At 42.1% G+C, this 21,127-nt stretch overlaps 1 protein-coding gene across 1 annotated transcript in view; it reads left to right on the plus strand.

The window, feature by feature from the left end:
* Positions 1-1,113: 1,113 nt before the first annotated feature.
* Positions 1,114-21,127, plus strand: part of ndfip2 (Nedd4 family interacting protein 2) — a 30,715-nt gene continuing 10,701 nt past the window's right edge. The window contains exons 1-4 of the mRNA XM_080720754.1: positions 1,114-1,353; positions 8,856-9,078; positions 12,728-12,864; positions 14,614-14,701. Of these exons, the coding sequence (XP_080576880.1) occupies positions 1,327-1,353; positions 8,856-9,078; positions 12,728-12,864; positions 14,614-14,701 (475 nt within the window). The 5' untranslated portion in view covers positions 1,114-1,326. The remainder of the gene's footprint in view (positions 1,354-8,855; positions 9,079-12,727; positions 12,865-14,613; positions 14,702-21,127) is intronic.

Genomic DNA, 21,127 nt, shown 5'->3' on the forward strand with positions numbered 1-21,127 from the left:
CCATTGAGACGAGTCCATAGTTTCATCATATGAAGCCCCAATAGGCATACGCTTATACTTCATAATTAATAACTTAATGTCTACAGACATAAAATAGCCTAATTCATAACTCAGTACGACTGCAGCTCATGTGTGTCCCTCCTTGACGAAAACAACACCATGCAACACACACACACACACACACACACACACACACACACACACACACACACACACACACACACACACACACACACACACACAACAATATGCCTCGCTCGTGCATCGTCTAATTTTGGGCGGCAAATTTGGTCCATGACCCTCCATCCATCCATCCATCCAGGGTTTGTTTTTGTTTTGGAAGAAAAATGTAGCAGGCCAACAGTGGTTCTCAAAGTGGATTCCACTCATTCCAGGGACTCTGTGGGTAACTCCATAGACGGGGTCTACTCTAATTGACAAGTCTCTGAAGTCTGTAACTCTGACAGCGTACACATATACTTATGGGGATACCTTGAAATGTGCAAGTTGAAGTTTGACAAACACTGAAGACTGGACGAATACAGGAAAGGTCGACCTATAACAAAGTCGACCCAAACTCGTTTCCCAACGGGTCTGTGGCCTTAAGCTAGATGCAGAATAGACCGACATCTAATCTTGGCTTCTGGGGGTCCCTGGAACAAAATATTTTGCGATAGGGGTCCATCAGTGGAACACAATATTTTGAGATGGGGGTCCGTGGCCAAAAAAACATATTTTGGGGGTCCTTAACCAATGATAAGCACATTCTACAAAATGTCTTTAAATCCTAACAGTTTTCTGAAAATAAACTTAGGCTATGTTGCTATAATTTTTTTCCTCAAACTTTGTCATGTCAAGGACCCCCAGTATGATATGTATTTGGCCACAGACCCCCATCACAAAATATTTTGTTCCAGGGACCCCCAGAAGAAGCAAAGATTTGATTTTGGTCTATATAACATCTAGCTTCAGGCCACAGACCAGTTGGGAAACGAGTTTGGGTCGGCTTTTCCTGTTACTGATTGAACTAGTGCATAGAGAACGCTGGGCGTTGTCGCCATCTAGTGGTCTCTGGTTCCACGCTGTGGTTTACGTCAGAGAGTGACATTTTTGCTCAGTTGTGCTGCTGCTGCCGGCCGTGCCGATCGACAGACACGGAACTCCGGATGAAGTGTGAGGAGGATTGAAGCCATTTCTCTCTCTCTTGTAGCATTTAGTTTTGAGTTAAATAACTAAAACAAACCAACAAGCCACCGGGTGGTAGGGCTAGCACTTTGTTCTCGTCGTGTCGGGCTGGTTTAGTCGACCAGCCAAACGTACACCGTCATGGACCCAGCGAGCCGATACCAAGTGGTGAGTACCAGAGAGTAGAGGTGGGACGTTTGCGAACGATTCGAGTCTTTTGAACGGCTCTTTTTGAAATGAACGACGGGGAGCCGTTCCTTTCTAATGAACAGTGGTGGATAAAGAAGAACTCAAAATTCTTTACTTAAAATTATTTAAAAGTAACAATACTGCAAAGTGGAAATACTACAGTTAGAAGTTCGTAATTAAAATGTGCGTGTACTTTGTTCTATGTTATTGTGAAAAATATATGTTCCATGTTATTGTGAAAAATATATAAAAAACAAAATAAACATTGAGTCATAAAAAAAATACCAATAGTAGAAAATAGTCATTATGCATAATGTCCCATTTCACAAGTTTTCCAATGAATAAAATGTAGAAACAAAGGGGGAAAAAACATTTGAAAATAGCAGATTTATAAGCTCACAATGCGTTGCGTCGCGACGCGTTGTGAGCTTGTAGATCGTCTATTTTCAAATGGCCGAAATGTATATGGTTGAAGTGATTTGTAATTAGGTCTATAATCAAAATCTACAAAGTAACTAGTAACTAAAATGAGTCTTTCTGAACGGCTCTTTTTGAACGGCTCTTTGAAAGGAACGGATCCTAGAGATCCGGCTCAATTCAAAGAGCCATAAATCCCATCTCTATACCAGAGTCCAAAACAACAACATTCAGAACGAGGCCCCGACGCCACAGAGTTTAGAGACCACAAACGTCACAAAACGTACAATATATTAGTCCAGAGGAAAAGACAACATGGTCTGCTTGGAAGGTGTTCGTTTGAATGTCTTTTAAAACAGTTTTTTTATTTGTTTTCCCCGTCAGTTGTGGTTTGTTTTGAGCACTTCCGCATTGGCTAGGATAACACGTTAGCCTCTAGATGCTAAGCTACGATCCTCTGTAGGCCACTGTCTGGTTCTTAAACTTAATCAAGTCAAGATTGACTCTTATTAGCCCGCGGACCCCCATCTGAAAACATATGCTAGGGACACCTCATTACTAATGGGGTGTCCCTGGCAGAATCACTGCTAGAGCCATAACAAATCTTCTCTAAATGGCCATCAGAGAAGTTTTTTTTAGGGCTCTAGCAGTGATTCTCAACCATTTTAATGTCAAGGACCCCCAGTTTGACATGCATTAGCTTACGGACCCCCCATTTAACGGCATTTCTATCTCTGAGACCCCAATTTATATTGTAAAATCAATGTTAATTTAACTTTGAGAGTGTACAAATGGAACCAAATGGGTTCTATTTGCACACTCTTTGAGTTACAGACCCACCATTTGGTTCCTATAACTATCATTTAGCTGGGGACCCCCGGGAACTCCCTCATGGACGCCGGACCCCACTTTGAGAACCAATGCTGTAGGCCACACGAGTTGGCAATGTAATGTGTACTACACATTTCCTGGTTACATGGTTATACAGCCTTGCCGAATAGGACAGATCTACAAGCTGGTGAATGAGTGGGGACGGGCTGTCATCATATTGTAGATCAACTATTTTCGTCCAGCGTACAACGTTGTATTTGTATTTTTTGTTTTGTATATTTGCATCATTATTATGGAGCGTGTAATTGTGTATACATCACGCGTTACGTTGCAACCGATCTTGGCAAAGTAATAGCAGCTCATTTCACCTTCAGCTAAAACAAATCAGTGGCGTTTTAACTGGAATGGAGATCAACAAGCATGATTAGACGGCACTAATAACAGCTAGGGGTTAAATTCCACATGTCCGCTTCAAAATGGCATGCAGCAGCAAGCACTGATTGTGTATCCAAGAGTTTACTGTTTGACAGTGTTTTTCAACCCTTTTCATATGAAGGTCCATTATTTATTCGGCATTTGAAACGGGGACCTCTCAGGCTCAAGGCTTTGAATATTTTGTTGTCACTGGATAAGATTTTGCCCACAATTCCATGCTGTTTTGATGTTGGTACCATAGGAGAGATAACGGGTCAACATTGATCAAACAATCTTCTACATTCTCTAAATTGTGTAGACTTCTTGTAAATTAGCTAATGCAGATGTCTAACAATAATTTAACTCTTGAGTGTAAAACTCTCAAGTGGACTCTATGGGTCCATTTGGTTACCAACTCTCCCATTATTTAGCGGGGGAGCACCTGGCTGGAACCCCCCCAAGGACCACTGGTGGTCCCTGGACCACTGGCTGAGAACCACTGATGCATGAAGATCAGCCTTTTTAATTCCAAGGACCCCCTGGATATGTTATATTTTGTATCTCTGGAACCCTGTTACTGTTAATTTAACCCTGAGATGCATGCACTCAGGGTTACAGTCCCAGGGCACATTCCTAACTATCAATCATTTAGCTGGGGACACCCTGGAACTCCCTCAAGGACCCCTGCAGGGTCCTTGTACCTGCCATTGAGAACCGGTGACCCAACAGAGAAGTTCATGAGTTGTCCAGTTATTGTAGTTTGTGTGGCCGAGAACATAGTCTCGCGTGGCCACTGGCCAGACTGTTGACTCCGCGATTTGCAAATGCTCCCGTCATACAGTCTGTCTCACATCGCGCACATTTATCATTATATAAATAAAAATCATCTAAGCATATTTAGCTTGATGCTTAGCAGAAATGTCATTTTAAAATATGTTTTCTTGAACAGAAATGCCAGTTTCCATTACTCGCCACTCAGGAGCTGTAGTTCCAGACTCTATACAGCATTCGGAGATTGTGGAATATTTGTCTGGCTGCGCGAGACTACCGAGAACATAACGGATACTTTGAGTTTCATACCCTCAGCAAGATCTTCTCAGAAAAGCGTATACAGTATTGCTCAGAAAAGCTATATATACTGATCGAAAACCGGTGCAGGAAAGATTGTCTACTAGTATAACATTGTTGAAGTTTAATTAGCTAACATTCCACTTTCGGTTCCAGTCTAAATTCTCATTTGGATAGATTCATTGTGACGATGGCTGCTGGGGTGATTTAGGAGAACTCACTAGCCACTCTGGCTAATAGTAGAAACACTGTATTTTCTGCTCCGATAACCATGTAGGCGACAGGACGACAGTCCCTTTGGCTATGGTTTGGACCCAAACACAGTATTAACTCGGATGACTGGCTTTAATATTTAGTTAACCACAATGAAACGCACATTTCCACCGTTATTCATCATCGAAACCCCATACAGTTCTTGTGTACAGTTTCAATAATATTTATATTAAACAAAAAGGACAGACGACACACCACCAGCATGGCAATACATAGGGCACAACATAACATCACAGGAACAAAAGAAAGTCAAATCATAAAATACTCATGAAAGCAAACAATGTGTGACATTTCTTCTTTTATATTCCTGAGCGGAGTATTTTATAAAGGTCCATATCATTCAGGATTATTTAGACTCTTAATGTTATTCACCGAACTTCGGTGCGAGTTTTGCCACTGAAAGTGTCATGGGGCATAGCCACGTCTTTTCTTTATCTCTTTGTTCCTAACATAATATAGCCTATTAAGAATTTTACCCATGTTGTAGTATCTATGATGTGACATGAAAGTTTGATTCTGCTAGTTTCACTAATGTATCCCACCATGTCCTTGATTAACCTGTTTAAATGTCTGCCTATTCTCGCCCCTACATACAGTACTACTTATTCTTATTATGCATACCTCAATCTTCCAGACCTATTATTTATTATTATACTCTCTCATTCTCTCTTATCTGGCACACTCTATCTGTTCTTGCTCCATCTCCCATATCTGTTACACTGAGATGGCCTGAGGCCTGGTTATATTTTGACACACGGAGGCGTGTGTGTTTGTTGTTAAGCCCTTACGTAACGCTGTGTATGTATGTGCCGCTCGGGGATGTGTGTGCGCTGCACTCTTGTCCTTGATCCCAGCATAGTCATTCAGCCACTCATTTACTCGCTGCAACCCAAACTCAAAAGCTGATTGTTTGTGGTGTGTGTGGGCGGGTGAATGTTCACTAGCTATCCAAGTTCCCTTTCATTGCATCAAAAGAAACAAAGTTTGCACTAGAAAAGTGCGCTCTCAGATGGATCTCCACCAGGCCAGGTTGCTTATCCAGGGCTGTGGGGGAAATAGAGTGTGTACGACAGATTATTATTAGTGTGGTTGCCCAACAGGGCAACACACTGTAGTCCTGGGGAAACTTTATTTGTGAATGGGGTTTTACCTTCATAGGGAATCAGTGGGAGTGGTGCTAGCTCGAGTATTGGTCGAGCTTCACATGACAGTTAGCTTTCTGCAGAATATAGTCAAGTCGGCAATCTTTCTAGTATATATATAGTTATTAATTAGTGTAGTTTCCTGAAGGGCAACACAATATTGTTATCATCTCGAGTTTGCAGAGTAACATTTAGCCAATGAGGAACCAGCATTTCCGTGATGTCACCTTTATGAAGCTTCCTCATTGGCTAAATGTTAGGTATGACATATGGTGACGCAAAACATCATCAAAAAGCTTTTTTTGTTGCTTCATCGTTGGTTAAATGTTATTACTCCATATAGCAAATGAGGAGCCAGTATAATTGGTGACATCACCCTTGTGACTCACGTAAGGGTGATGCACGAGAGCTGTCGTAATTTCCCAAATTGCATCTTTCTAGTTATTATATTTAAATAGTCGCAATTAAGGATGTTGGCGGTTAACCGGTTAGCCGACCGCTAAGAAATAACCTGTCATTAATTTTCATAATAATAATATATATATTATCGCATTTTCCTGGTCCTGGATGGTTTGACTATGGGGATGTGATTTTGTTAAACAGTCTCTGGGAGGGGCAAGAAGAGAGTAAGTAGTCAACAGACTCATTACACAACAGAAATCGTCGTCTTGTTGATGGTTCTCAATAAAAATGCTCAGCCTTAGGCACCGCCACCGACCACTTGTTGAAACGTGCTGATTACGATGCGTGCTGATTACGATGCTTGTTGTTTATTAATGATTAAGCCTATAACAATGTATTGTTATTGTTAAATGCAGATTTTTTGTTTGTCTTTCAAAGGAGCATAACTAAATGTCTACCATTTGTCTACCAACCTTAATTCTGTGTACTTACATATACAATTTTGGGTTGAAAAAATAAATAAAAAATAATAATAATTAAAAACCGTTAATTAACTAACCAGTTAGTGAATTAACCGTTAGTGACATCCCTAGTCGCAATAATAATGTGTCACGGTTGTCACAAAATCCCGAGATACCACCCTGTCTTATGGCACTCACCACAACGTTTGAGGAGTGGACCACTGGCCTAAAGGTTTGAAATACAGTGTGGACCGTGAATTGAGTGTCTGTATGCTTTTTGCTGTCAATCACGTGCAAACAACTTACTCACCCTCTCACGTTTCCCCGACCCTGGCTGGTTACAGGGGATTCAATGGAGACACTTGTAGAACACGAGGCTACCTAGGGCTGTCACAATTATTACATAATCGTCTAATCGTGATTATTTGACATAATCGCAATTATTTAGTCATAATCGTCATAATCGTGAATGTTGAAAAATTTCAGAAATAGTGGAAATAGCAGATCTACAAGCTCGATGCGACGCGTTGTGAGCTTGTAGATCGGCTATTTCCACTATCAATGTTATTTCTTAAGTAGTAAGTTGTCAAATATGTCAGTAATTTATTTGTGTGTTTAGGTTATGTGTCATATCTGCCATATGCAACTTCAAAGCCTAAAAGCCAAACAGAAATTTAATTATCAACGACAAAAACACAATTAAATCGTTAATCGCCAATTATTTGAGTGACAATTAATCGTCATGTAAAATGTCATATCGTGACAGCCCTAGACACTTGTAGAACACGTGGCTACCTCTCTAACCTTTTTATGTTTACCCTTGCCCCCTGTAATCGGGCTCTGTAATGTGAGTGCGGTGGTTAGCTGGCTCTTTGGCCCAATTATGGCTGATGCACTTAGTCAGGTGTGGAGCAGACAGTCAATAAACCCTCGTGCTTCCACAGTGTGTCCCCTTACTGTCACCTCACTGTTGACACGGCCATGTTGACTTCGGTGTCTATGCAAGCGGTTTCAGAATGTGTCAAACATGTAGTCCAGAACATGACATGTGAAGGGCAAGTGGTCGGTCTGGAGTGTGCAGAGCTCAGTAGACCTAGGTGTAGGATAAGTTACTTAACTCCAATGTATGCTTATGAGCCTACAACTACATTATTTCATATCAAGAGGATTTCACTAGGGGTGCAGCGGTTCAGTTCGAACATCGGTTTCGGCTTGAACATATTTCCCAAATGTTCAGTTTATTTTGCTTATTAACAATGTATAGTTTCTCTATTCAGTCACATTCCAGTATTTTCTTCCTTAAATTATTTTCAAGGAAATAAAATATAACTTATATCGCTGACTTTACTTTATTTCCTGTCTTTCATTATTATGCTCAAGGCAAAACAATTCACCTTATGTCACTATGCCTCACATGTGCAGGGAAGGGAGGGAGGGAAGGGGGAGATTCTGTTGCACAGGCCAAATCTACATTTAATCTCTGTATAAGGGTTTACGGATGTTATGCTTATAATGATTACAAGAAGAGTTCCTATCTATTCATGGAGCATTTAGTCGGGACTCTGGTAGAAACAAGCTTTAATGAGCTCCTGCTACCAGTGGAGAGCACAAGGACACAGATCACAGATGGACTAATCACTATGCTCGTTTATTAATCCGATGGCGTAGCCTGCCGAATATAGACGATTTACAGGCTTTTAATGCTTGATGCTTGTGGATCGGCTTTCGAGCAACACCAGCTGGATTCACTCACAGATGTTTTTTCTTTTTATTTTTATTTTTTTATTTTTTTTTCAAAACCGAAAATCGCGGTCCATAAAGCCGTTTATTCATCGTTTGCAATGACAGTATTTAATTGTCTTAAATTGTGGTCACAGCAGTGTAAAAATGCCCATCTCATTGATTTGAATAGAGGATGGATGCATGGGGATGGAACAGAGGATTTACTTCATGTTCTTAGAACATTCATCATTCATATTCAACTCCTACCTTTTCTTTGCCCTAGCATGAAAGTAAATTGCACCCTGCCAACTTGGGTTTGACCACACTTGTTAGACAGCAAAAATATAGTCTGTGTTTCCGAACCTGTTCTGGATCAGGCGCACTTGAAACTACTTGGCCAGTTCACCTCTGGGACAACCAGATCTTATTTTATTGTTGTTTGGGACAAGATCAACACAATCCTGAGTTATTTTTTTGTGTTCAATCTGTGTTTTGAGATATTTTGGTATTTCAGCATGAATGTTGATGCATGTTGCATCATATGATGCAGCATGATCTGGTTGTCCCAGAGGTGAACTGGCCCTTTAAGACCTCGAAAGTGATCGCTGCCATGGGCTGCGTTTATTTTCTGAGCATTTTAATATTTCTAATGATCAATGAAGTCGATTGTCTTTCGGCTTGGATCAGTGGAATTATTATTATTTACATACGTCTTCTCTCTCCTGCCTCCCTCTCTTCTCCCCTGTACCAGTTGCACAATGAGGACGACCCATCAGAGGCCTCCACCAGTGATGAGCAGCCGTCCACCTCGACTGCCTCGGCCCAGGGTGCATCGCCCTCCCAGTCGGCCCCGCTGCCCTCCTGCTCATCAGCCTGCGAGGAGGCATCGACGTCGGGTACCCAGGGGGACGCGGAGGCCCCTCCACCTCCGTACGCCACCATTGATCTAGGAGCAACTGGCTCCACACCTGGTGGTATGTCCACAAGGGATTGATGGGAGGGGTGCTCTGAATACCCTTAGCCATGCCGTTTCTAAATGAATATCCTGAATGAATATATTGGGATTTCGTCTAAGTGTTACCTATATTTCGGTATTCGGTTTTGGCCAAGAATCTTCCTTTCGGTACATCCCTACTAATTAGCATACATTTTAGGCCCTACCTGGCCCGAAAACGTCGGCTCTGGAAGAATTTGAGAACTCCATCACAGACAAAAATAAAATGATTAAAAAAAACCTTTTTTATTGAGCCCGAGGCCCGGCCCGACTAATTGGCATGCATTTCAGGCCCTACCCGGTCCGAAAATGTCGGGTTCGGGCAGAATTTGAGAACTCCATAGTGACTTAGAATTGTAAATTCAGAGTATAAAGGGGTTGAAAACGAATCGACAAACAACAGGGTAAAGGGTCACATAAATAGAACAGTACGTCTATATAATGACATACGTTAACAAGTAACCAACATGTATCAAAACGGGCAACAAGATGTGTGAATCCAGCTGTGAGGTAGAGCAGTGGTTCTCAACCTGTGGGTCGGGACCCCCAGGGGTCGCAATGCGAGGCGTTGTGAGCATGTAGATCTGCTATTTTCACAATAGAACCGTGTTATACAAAATGTAATGCCTCAACTCTTAGTGCTCGTCAGGGTGGGGGGCCTGAAAAGGTTGAGAACCACTGAGGTAGAGCCTGAACTTGAAGTGGTGATCTTTCAGATTGCTGCAGAAACTAGACCAGGTCACCTGGTTCTGCCAGACCCGCAATGAAAATCAGAATGCAAGGAAGGGGGGGGGGGGGGGGGGGTGTATCAATCTTAGTCTGGCCTCTCTCCTTTGACCTGTCCGGCAAGCGTGACGCTGGCAGGAGTGCAAGACTCCAGCTGGTATAGCTCGTGGGATCCTTAAGGCACGCAAACCTCCCCACCACGATAAGGTGTTGATAGCAAGAGCTTGTAGATCGGCTGTTTTCACTAGTATGGCACTGAACTAACACATGAACACACAGGATTGTATAGGCTGAGCAGCTGGAAATGTTTCTGAGCTTGTAGATGGGCTGAGGAATTTATAGTGTCAGCAGCTCGTCAGCCAACTCAACTCAGCTGGTCCTGTACAGGTGACGGCACTCAAGGCAATCAGCCGAGCAAGGGAAGGGAGGGGCAGATGAGCAGTCAGAGGCAAACACAGGCACACTGAGGAAAAGAGGGACCGACCGACAGACCGACAGACCGACAAAGCCTTTTGTAGGCCGACCCCCTGGGTCTGGCAAACAGGGAGTGAATCTGCAGTCCTGGTTTGGAGAGTGCAGGTGGAGGTCATTTCACAGTTTGGGAGGGAGAAGAGTCTGGGATGCTTGCAGCATTGTCCAGGGTGCCGTAGGGAAGGGAGGGACACGCGTCCTTAGATCTTAAAGGACAACTAAATAACACATTGGCTTGGATATGCTCCACGTGCACGCGTGACAAGTAGGGCTGTCACAATTATTACATAATCGCCTAATCGCAATTATTTGAGGTGATCACAATTATTTTGCATAATCGTCATAATCGTTTCCATGTTGAGAAATGTTAATATAGTTACAAACACTTTCAAAATCTATCAATGTTCTTTTTTAAGTATAAAATTGCCAAATATTATGCCAGTAATTTCTTTTTATATTTAGGTTATTTGTCATGATTGCCATGTGCAACTTCAAAGCCTAAAAGCCAAACAGAAATGTAATCGTCAACGACAAATACACAATTAAATCGTCAATCACAATTATTTGAGTGACAATTAATCGTCATGTAAAATGTCATAATCGTGACAGCCCTAGTGACAAGGCTGTGCAATGATTAAAACATTTAAAAAATGAATCCTCTAGATATTTATATTGTTTGAATAGAAACTTGCTGAATGAATATGCGAATACTCTTTGGAGCCAGCCCTAGATGGAAGCTTTTAAGCAAAGAAAATGTGAGGGATCAAAACAAAGATTATAGAGATTAGGTTTATTATGTCCCATTGTAAGCTCCACTTTATGGCCAAGCAATTATATAAATACAAATAATAGTTGATTTCAGCACTTTGCAATGTGACATGCTGGGTGTGACGTGCTTGTAAATCGGTTATTTTCCTGCGACACTGTTGTACCACAAAGTATAAAATGAAGCCGGTAATTTTCTTGTGTTGCATTAATTGGTTGATGTATAAATAATGTCGATGGCTAGATGACAATCAAAAGTTGCAGCACTAGACCATATAAATAATATAGTGAACTGTATTCTCTGGAAAATGGGTACCAAAAGGGTCATTCTTCACCTCCACAAACCTTTCATAGAACCTGCCGAGGCCTATATTGTGCTCTGTCCGGCGGGGCCTGTCCTCATTTCCCTTCCTCGTCTTGGCTAAACTCGCATTAATAGGGGCCATCGTCACTGTGTCAGCTCAGCAGCACGTTTCTGTGGGAAACTCGAAACAGAGAACAAAAAACTGTGACAAAAAGTCAAACTTGACTGCTCGAATGGTCTCATTCTGGTTTCAGTCGTTGCTGATGTGCGGAACCGTAATGTCTATAATGTAGCAATGATCCTTAAAAAAAAGTGAAGGCTCTTTGTAATGAGGTTGGCATTCCCTCTGACGCTGTGTTGGAGTTTTTTCTTTTACATTACTGGAGTATTTCCAATTTCCAGTACTTTACTTAAAGGTGATACACCATGCATTTAAAAAGTATTTAGGTCATATTGTTTATGTCCCAAAAACGTTTTTCAAAAGGTTTGAGGCTAAATTTCCACTCCTGAATAGAGAGCCTCTCTCATTTTTGAATGGCTCTCAGAGCATTTTCAGCTGCAGTACCACCTTTGGCCTGAACTGCGCCATTTGAAAACTTGAGTTACTAGTTAATTTGTAGATGTTGATTATTATAAAAAAAAAATACAATAACCACCTGTGCCTCAACCTATATACATTTTGGGCCATTTGAAAATAGCCAATCTACAAGCTCACAATGCTCCGCAACATATTGTGAGCTTGAAATGGGACATTCTGCATTGTATATTTTGAATTCTATGACTTGTAACATTGTATTTCTATATTGCAGTATTGAAACTTTTACTTCAGTAAGAAAATATGAGTACTTCTTCCACCACTGCTTAACTCATTGAATGCCCTTTTCAAGATGGCCGCCAAGTACCAGGATGCCACGTTCCTAAATTTCTAGTGCACGGATCAATTTTTAGTGCACGGATCGTGCACGCCCATGCACCATATATGCACCATATGTGTAGTACTTTTTAACAGCTTTCAAACAAAAAAATCCGCTTGGAAATCCGTTCAGGCATTCATGAGATACAAGCCTTCAAAGTCAGACAAAACAGCCATTTTTGACATTTTGAAAGATGTGTTTGTTATGGGGCTAAACATGCAATTTCGCAATTGCGATCATGCCTAATACATTTGAGGCATTTTTAGAAATGTTTTTATAATTTTTTTTTCTTTTCTTTTTCTTCTTTTTTTTTTCAAAATGGCTTCCAACTCGGGAAACTCGGGCTGTGGCAGCCTGGGACTACTGTAATAACTCGGGAAACTCGGGCCTTGGCAGTCAATGAGTTAATTGGGTAACCATCGTTTACCTCCCTTTGTTGCTCCACACAGATGCTTCATGTAGTTTCCAGCCTGACTTCCCGGTGCCTCCGCCGTACAGCATCGCCACCTCTCTGCCCACGTACGATGAAGCGGAGAAGGCCAAGGCCGCCTCGATGGCCGCAGCCGCCGTGGAGGTGGTGCCCAGGGTGAGGAGGAACACTGCTGATGTTGGCAGCACATTTTGATTTAACCCATCAATATTGAATGCTTTAACTAGCTTGTAGATCTGCTATTTTTTCTGGGGGGTCCCTGGAACAACATATTTTGAGATGGGGGTCTGCGGCCGAATAAATGTTATTTTGGGGGTCCTTGACATGAAAAAGTTTGAGAACAGCTGATTTAGAGGAAGGATTTAGAAGTCGGGTCAAAGATCGGGTCAAAGATATTCAAAGACTTGCACACATTTTCACGATTTTTCAAAAATAGCAGATCTACAAGCTCGCAGCGCGGCACTCGGTGCCGCGCTGTGAGCTTGTATATCTGCTATTTTTCAATAGTTAAAGCATAAAATAATGGTTAAAGTGCTTCAAATCTAACGCGACTCGGGCGCGTTCCAGGTATTTGAGAGTTAATTTCTAGTGCAGGGGTCTTCAATGTTTTCAGGCCAAGGACCCCTTAGTTGAGAGAGAGATGAAGCAGGGACCCACCCACAACCGTTTCATCGTTTGACAGAACGATCATCAGTGTATTTTAGATTCATGTGAATTTGTGTTTTCAGATATTTAACCACTTGAACTGTCAATACCTAATGAACTTGACCTTTCACTCTGTACTTAGTCTGCTCTTTTTCCCCTCTACACCAAAGCTCTTTGCCAAAAATAGCTGCGAGGCGTTGAGAGCTTGTAGATCTGCTATTTTTGGCTAAAGTTCTCAGAATATGGATGCTAGGGTTCAAGTGGTTAATATAAAAAAGGAGAAAAAAAGTTTCTATCACTCAAAGATTTGAGGACCCCCTGTAGTAACTCTGGGGACCCCCTGTTGAAGACCCCTGTTCTAGTTTTAAATCTACAGTTCATTTCGTTTTTACTAAAATGTATTTAGACAGGCCTTGGTGATTTACACTTAGTTGCGTGCTGGAAATAGCCAATCTACAAGCAAGCAACGTGCCGCGCTGAGACGCGCTGTGAGCTTGTAGATCGTCCATTTTCAGCGCGCAACACCCGAGGGCACCCAAACACAAACTGACTTGACCTTTAGTTCTACTGGATTCTGTTCTCTACTAGTCCCTCCCTAACATTTTAGTCCAGTTTGTATTTGTTGACAAAATTGTCAAGATATGTAGTCTTCTTAGTTTTAGTCATCTTAGCTTCGTTTTTATTTAGTTCTAGTTGACCATTTTTTTAAATGAAATCAACACTGGTGAGCAACACTGTTGCCAGAGCCGTTAGGATACAAAATGATGCACACACACACACGCACTTATCTTTAGTCTCCTAAAGCCTTCTCATGCAAACCTGGTTCGTTTGAGTGACTTAGATGTGGTGAAAATAGTATTTACCAAGTCATTTTTGGAGTTTCCCTCATATAATAACAGAAAAGCATGATAAAGTCCATTGTCCATCCCAGTGTACTCTACATATGACGTTTGTACTGCTGACTTAGGCTACGTATACCTACCACATGGTGGTTCAGCTGTTCACTTTATCCACCTAATGCACTGCTTTGTGAATCTCACTCACTCAAATATCCCGACATTTGTTTTTTTCACATTGCAACGTGCTGAATTCATCCTACGGTTTCAACAATACGTGGATAAGCTAAACCACATGTCAAAGCTAGACAGAACCGTGCTGAAAGCCACCACTAATTGTTGCATGACTTCACACACTGTGACTTTGAGAATGACTTCAGGTTTCCTCCTGGACTCATTTATGTCTATTTGTGTGTGTCTTAAGGACGACGACTTCCCTCCAAGGGACGACTTCAGTGACGCCGATCAGCTTCGAGTGGGGAACGATGGGATCTTCATGCTGGCGTTTTTCAGTGAGTTACAAGCCCCGGTGTCCCAGATTTCTCTCTCCCTGCAATGTTAGGGAAGCATTACTCTTGCTAGGCCGTTAGCGGTAGCAGCAGGGACGTGCTGGGCCCCTGATTCAGCCCGGGAAAAAGAGTTGGAGAGGCCCTCACTGCGCGCTATAGAGAGAGATCTCTCTCTATAGCGCTGCTGCTGCTACTCAAACATTTGTGACAAAGTGACAAGCCAGTGGGCCAATTACATGAGTTATATTTCGTCGTTGTCGGGTAAAAACCTTTTATGTCCAAAACTGTTTGTTTTGGATTTATCATTTTAAAAATGATTTAAACTAGTGAAAACAGCAGATCTACAAGCACACAACGCCTCACACCGCGAGGCGTTGTGTGCTTGTAGATCGGCTGTTTTCACTACTTTTGTGCGACAGACTTGTATGATGAAGCAGGGCTTTACTTTGCGAAAAAGTTACAAATTTGAAACTTGGAGATACGAGGTTTCTGCCCGACAGTGACGATTTACTTTGTTGGCCGCCCAGCCCCCAAAATGGAACAAAGGACGGCATTTTATTTGAATTTTCTTCCTAATGGCTGGCCTGGACCGGCCTGGGAATGAACCGGCCTTTCAGGAGTTGTCCCGCTTTTCCCAATGGCCAGCACGTCCCTGGGTAGCAGCCTAAGGGTGAGATATCCGGTGTGCACAGGTATCATGGTAGCATGCAGGTCTTATAATGAAACTCCCAGGGCGTGAATGGTGATAAATGGAGTACAATTTTGTGTCTTAAGAGATTGAAATCCATCAGGTCATGCAGCATTGTGCTCTCTCTCGTTTGCAAGACGGCTTTCGAATCAGGTAGCATTTTTAGGATATACAGTATGGCTGCATAGGGCTGTCTTACCATAACATGCAGCTCTGTCTAATCTGTTTGAATATTGGGTAAAGTATTTGGCAATTTGATATGGCCTGACCTGCCTGCTGAATGATTTGACACTCTTGTCCATTTAGCAACTTACACTCAACTTACACTCAGGCTTGGTGGGTATCTGTGGCCTAATAAGCCAACACTGGACTCAACCAGGATGCGTGTTTATGTGGGGCATGTCACAATTTACAATTACAGTACATGATTGCATGAATTCAGTTATTTTGCATAATCCTCTTAATCATTTTCGTTACAAAATAACTGTTCCCACGGTCATGAATTTCCTGGAAATATTTTGAAATGGAATAGTTTTCCAGGCCTGGAAAAGGTTTGGAATTAGTCAAATGTGTTGGTAAATCTTTGGATATACCGTCCGGTACATTGTTTTTGGCTGTTGATTTTGTTCCTAAAAACATGACCCAAAACATGACAAAAATAATATATCTGCAAGTTGACAACACATGATACGTAACATTGTTAGCTTGTAGAACTGCTCTTCACTCGAGTCTTGGTGCATTGACGGCACGGTAAAGCCTCATTATTACGTATGGTTCCTATAGGCCTGGAAATTGTGTAAAATACTTTAGAGAAGTTTTGAAAATTCATTGTTAAAAATGTGTGGGAACCCGGAAATAAAAATAAAACGATGGAGATAGCAGATCTACAAGCTAACCCCTTGATGTGATCCAGAAGTCAAAGATAGTGATGGGCAAGGTCTACTTGACAAAATGTGGTGTTGTGGCTCACAGCAAGATGTGACAAGCATTATTGACACCACAACATGACTCGGGTGGACAACATTGCTGTGTCTACACAAATAAAACACAAGTGCAATGATTGATTCAAATAAATACATAGAAAGAGGCTCTACTTACTGTATGTCATGGTGATAGGTGGGTGGACTTTCTGGGCTTTTTGCCAGACACACATAGGCATTCTGATGGATGGATAGTATCCAGAGAGGCCCTGTCACTTTGAGCTGCTCAGATTACTTTGAATCAGCTTCAATCGATTTAGAAAAGGAACGTGCGCAGATGCCACTGGTATTGTAAAGAAAAGCATCAAAAACCATGCAGACTTCCCCGAACGCACTTCAGCATATCAGAATATTACCTCTTGGACTTTTCTCAAATATTATTTGTATGTTTTTTTTTTCTTCTTTTTTTACGGATAGTATAGTTTAGAGAGACAGGAAACTCGCAGTGACACGGCAGAAAAGGTCGTCGAACCCGCAAGTCTAATTTTTTTTTGTATCCCATTTTTCACCCTGTGCCAATTGCTTAAGGCTAAGCTGTAATCCTGGGTGCTTTTCTCCCTCTGCCAACCTGGGGAGAGCCCCGAACAGCTCATGCTTCCTTCAATGCATGAAGCGTAAGCAGACCGCTTCTTATCACCTGACAGGGTGGAGTTTCCCCAGTAGGACGTAGCGTGTGGAAGGAACACGTTATTCCACCCCAGCTGACCATGGGGAGGCAGTAAAGAGACCGGGATGACTGCATATTTTTTTGTGAGGTTGCCCACCCTAGGGGACACAGGGAGAACACGCCTCCACAACTCGGTTGCGCAGTCGCCTCGACTGTGCAACCGTGCCCCCTTGATAATTTGATAATATTTGGAAGTTATTTGGACACTTAAAAAATATTTAGTATCATTTTAAACTTGAAGTACAAAGTTATTTTCAGTCAGTTCTAACAAAATGTCTATAATTATCTCAACGTTTTCCTTGCAACATAATCACTAAAATATCGTCACTGTCGGGGAGAAACCTCGTATCTCCAAGTTTCAAATGTGTACGTCTTTTGGTAAAGCAAAGCCCTGCTTCATCATACAAGACTGTCGCACAAAACTAGTGAAAACAGTCGATCTACAATGCGAGTCGTTGTGTGCTTGTACAATTTATAGATGATAAATACAAATCAAACGGTTTTGGACATGGAAGGTTTCCACCCGACAACAACGATATGCTATAAATATAAGGTGCTGGGAGTGAAATTATAATGTAGGGGTGCCTCAGATTAAAAAAAAAAAATGTATGGGGTGCCCTGAGACAAAGAAGTTTGGGAACCCCTGGCTTAGACAAATTATTTGTATACAAACGCTGTCGTTTTGGGGAGCGCTGGTCTCTGTTCATTCAAGGTCCCCTTGTGTGTTGTTGGCTGGTGAGGCGCTCCTTAGCAAGACATATATATATATACTTCATCATACTGTTTATTTATGTTATTTTTTGATGGGGGCGGGCCCCAACTGTCACAGGGCCACCAATGCAACTGCATTCCCCGCATTCCGGTGGTTTACGCCCCTGGCGGGTATGTTTTGGTTCAGCACTCGGTGGTGGTGATGCGGCTGTGAGAAAGTCAACATTCCGCTCGCCTCGCTACGCAGCGGTCATGACGTCATCGTCAAGCTACTCGCCTCGGAAAGGCTTCCGTAGTGCGTGAGCACTAGTGAAGGAAAGACGTCACCTTGTCATTGGTTATGTCATTGTTATTTTCTTACCCCAGCAAAGGGAAACATAATACATGTTTGGTCCTACGCCGCTTAAATAGATTTTCAAAGTTGTAAAACAGGGTGAATGATGATTCATACTGACAGATGACACAACTGGAAAAGAAGAAGAGGAAACAAAAGAGGGACAGACGTATGCAGAGTTGCTGTTTGTCTGGAGCGCTGTTGTGACTTGGTAAAGAGGACTATTGCCTTAAGCCAGTGTGTGAATAGGTGGAATATAATTGAAAAGAACTGGGATAGGCACTATAGACATGCAGACCCTTTTATCATTGAGACTGTTTCACACATCATATACAATATTATTAGAGGCTATTCATAAGGTAAGCATGACAAGAACTTTGGTATCAGTTTTGCAACATTAATTGTCCTTAACCCATTTAGACCGCATTAATACGCATTATTTTATGCTTTAACTATTAAAAAATAGCAGATCTACAAGCTCACAGCACGAGTGCTGCGCTGTGAGCTTGTAGATCTGCTATTTTTGAAAAATCGTGAGAATGTTTTGGTTGATAAACATATGTTTCTATGTCAGTGGTGCTCAAACGTTTTCATGTCAAGGACCCCCAAAATGATATGTATTTATTTGGCCACGGACCCCCATCTCAAAATATTTCGTTCCAGGGATCCCCGGGAGCGAAATTTTAGTTACAAATGTTCACTTTAAAAATACATATATTCAAAGAATTGCGCACATTTTCATGACTTCAAAAATAGCAGATCTACAAGCTCACAGCGTGGCACTCGGTGCCGTGCTGTGAGCTTGTATATCTGCTATTTGTCAATAGCTAAAGTATCAAATAATTCTAAGCCTAAATGCAGGCATTGACACTAAGGCTTGCCCACCTGCCCCCGGCAGGTAAAAAAAGCTTTGGGGCAGGTGGAGTTTGCTTTCAGGTTGCCCGACAGGGCAAGTGCTTGTTTGAGAGGGGACGTAACCGTCTATAAGCAAGATACTGTATCTGTCTAAACAACTGAACGTTGCAAGAGCGCTCTGTCTCCTGGTTTGGAATGTAAAATAAGAGCACTGTTTACCTATAATGTGCTGTTCTCACTGTTAAAATAACCCACAGTCATATTCATAGTTATGTAGGTATTTGGCATACAAAATTAGGTATGACATTTTTAAAGCACAGCCCCAGGAAGTAAAAATGGTAATTCAAATGTTACCTATCATTTTATAATTGACGATTTACTTTTCGGGCAAGTGGGCAAGAACTTTGGGCAAGTAGAACATGACCTGTACTTGCCCGACGGGCAAGTGCCTCTGAGACCTTAGTGTCAACCCCTGCTAAATGGGTTAACAGTCAAACGAATCATGCTGTTTTACTCGTAAGGTCATTGTCCTCTATATCTCTGTTGCTGCTCTGTGTCAACTGACAAAGGTGGCCAAGGAGTTCTGGCCTGGTTTTTGTACTCCCAGTTCAGCCCTGCTGCCTACGTAGGTCAGTGACATCCAGTTATTCACCGTGGAGGCCTGAGTGGATGGATGGAGGATTTTATTGAACACAAGTGTACAACGGAACTAGAACGATGCAATTGGAAGTGTGGTTGCAATTGGAAGCGAGTCACACGCAAATGAATTCCGTCTTACCATTTGAACCTGCCACAGAACGACTTTGGAAGGATTAGCACGGCATAGAAAAGTTAATTTGGAAAGAAGTCTTAAGTGTGGTCTTTATTGTGGCAACCACACTAATTAAAGACGGTACATGGATTGCAATGGCAACAAGTGCGGAAAATGTGCGATGTTTGGCATTTATGGTTAGGTGTTTGACCTCAAGACTAGAGCTGTTGAGTCTATATAATGTGGGGAAACGACCTTGGCCTTCCAGTCAGAGGACTTGGTTAAGATACATTCTCTTGGGAGAGACATCTGAGACTTTGGACAGAGACAGAAGAAGACAGAGAGATGTAGAAGGACAAAGTCGGAGAAGGACAGAGATACAGAAAGTGAGGGTGACGGTCAAAGGAAGACAGATTTGGAATTGTTTATTTCTTTCAGATGCGTTTTCTACATGAACGTAACCATATTATATCCATAACCATGAAACACGAGTTAAATGCTGCACTTTGTCAAAATATGACGTCATGACTCGTTGAATATTTGTGGAATATCCCTGGGACCCATCTGAAGGTCCATCCTTGGCTCACGGGACCCATTGCATTGAAAACCTAGCAACATCACTGCACCTTCAATCAGAGAGAAGGGATACAAATTAGTTTAAACTGCTGGTGTAGGAACATGGGGTTGGAATGGGAAGAAAAGCCCAAACCCCTGTACCACATTCATGAACTCCTCTGGCCTGGCTTTTGATGCCCTCTGCTGGACTGTTGAGGGATCATTAATAAGGTGCACTTGGAAGGCTGTATGTGTGGAGAGTCTAAACCTTGCACCAGATTTTCATCCCTTAGCTGTTGAAAATACACCTGTGTTGGCATTTACAGCTGCTGCTCTGTGGTCAGTGGTTCTATCACACGCTGGCAGCCATGAGGCAATGCAGGGGTAGGGATTTCATATCACGATTATTGTGACCAAAGAAATTGTGATTTACGATATTATCATGATAATCAAAATATCCCCAACATCCATTATCCTGGGTCAGAACATAAAAAAAGAAGCTTTTTGGCAAAGACATTTGTTGCATAGTGGAAAAAGACTGTATCGAGTACGTTATTTCCAGGTCTGTTTGACCAATTATAGAGGGTTTAAATGTTACCGGATATGCAGCTCGGCAAATAGAAGGTGAATTGATCCCTGGGCATGACGGAGGAAGATTTCACGATCAATGTAAATCTCCACGATACGATTTCCATGAGTGTTTTTTATCACGATAAACGATAATGGCGATTATCGTCCCATCCCTACTTGTGACACAATGATAGAATATGGACGCATGAATGTCATCCACCACAATTCCAAAATGTCCTAACCCAATGAACTGCAGTGGCGAATGAGGTGTCTAGGTCAGGGGTCTTCAACAGGGGGTCCGGGACCCCTGGGGGGGGG

The sequence above is a fragment of the Nannobrachium achirus genome (assembly GCF_963921795.1).
Source record: "Nannobrachium achirus genome assembly, chromosome: 24".
Classification (NCBI taxonomy): Eukaryota; Metazoa; Chordata; class Actinopteri; order Myctophiformes; family Myctophidae; genus Nannobrachium; species Nannobrachium achirus.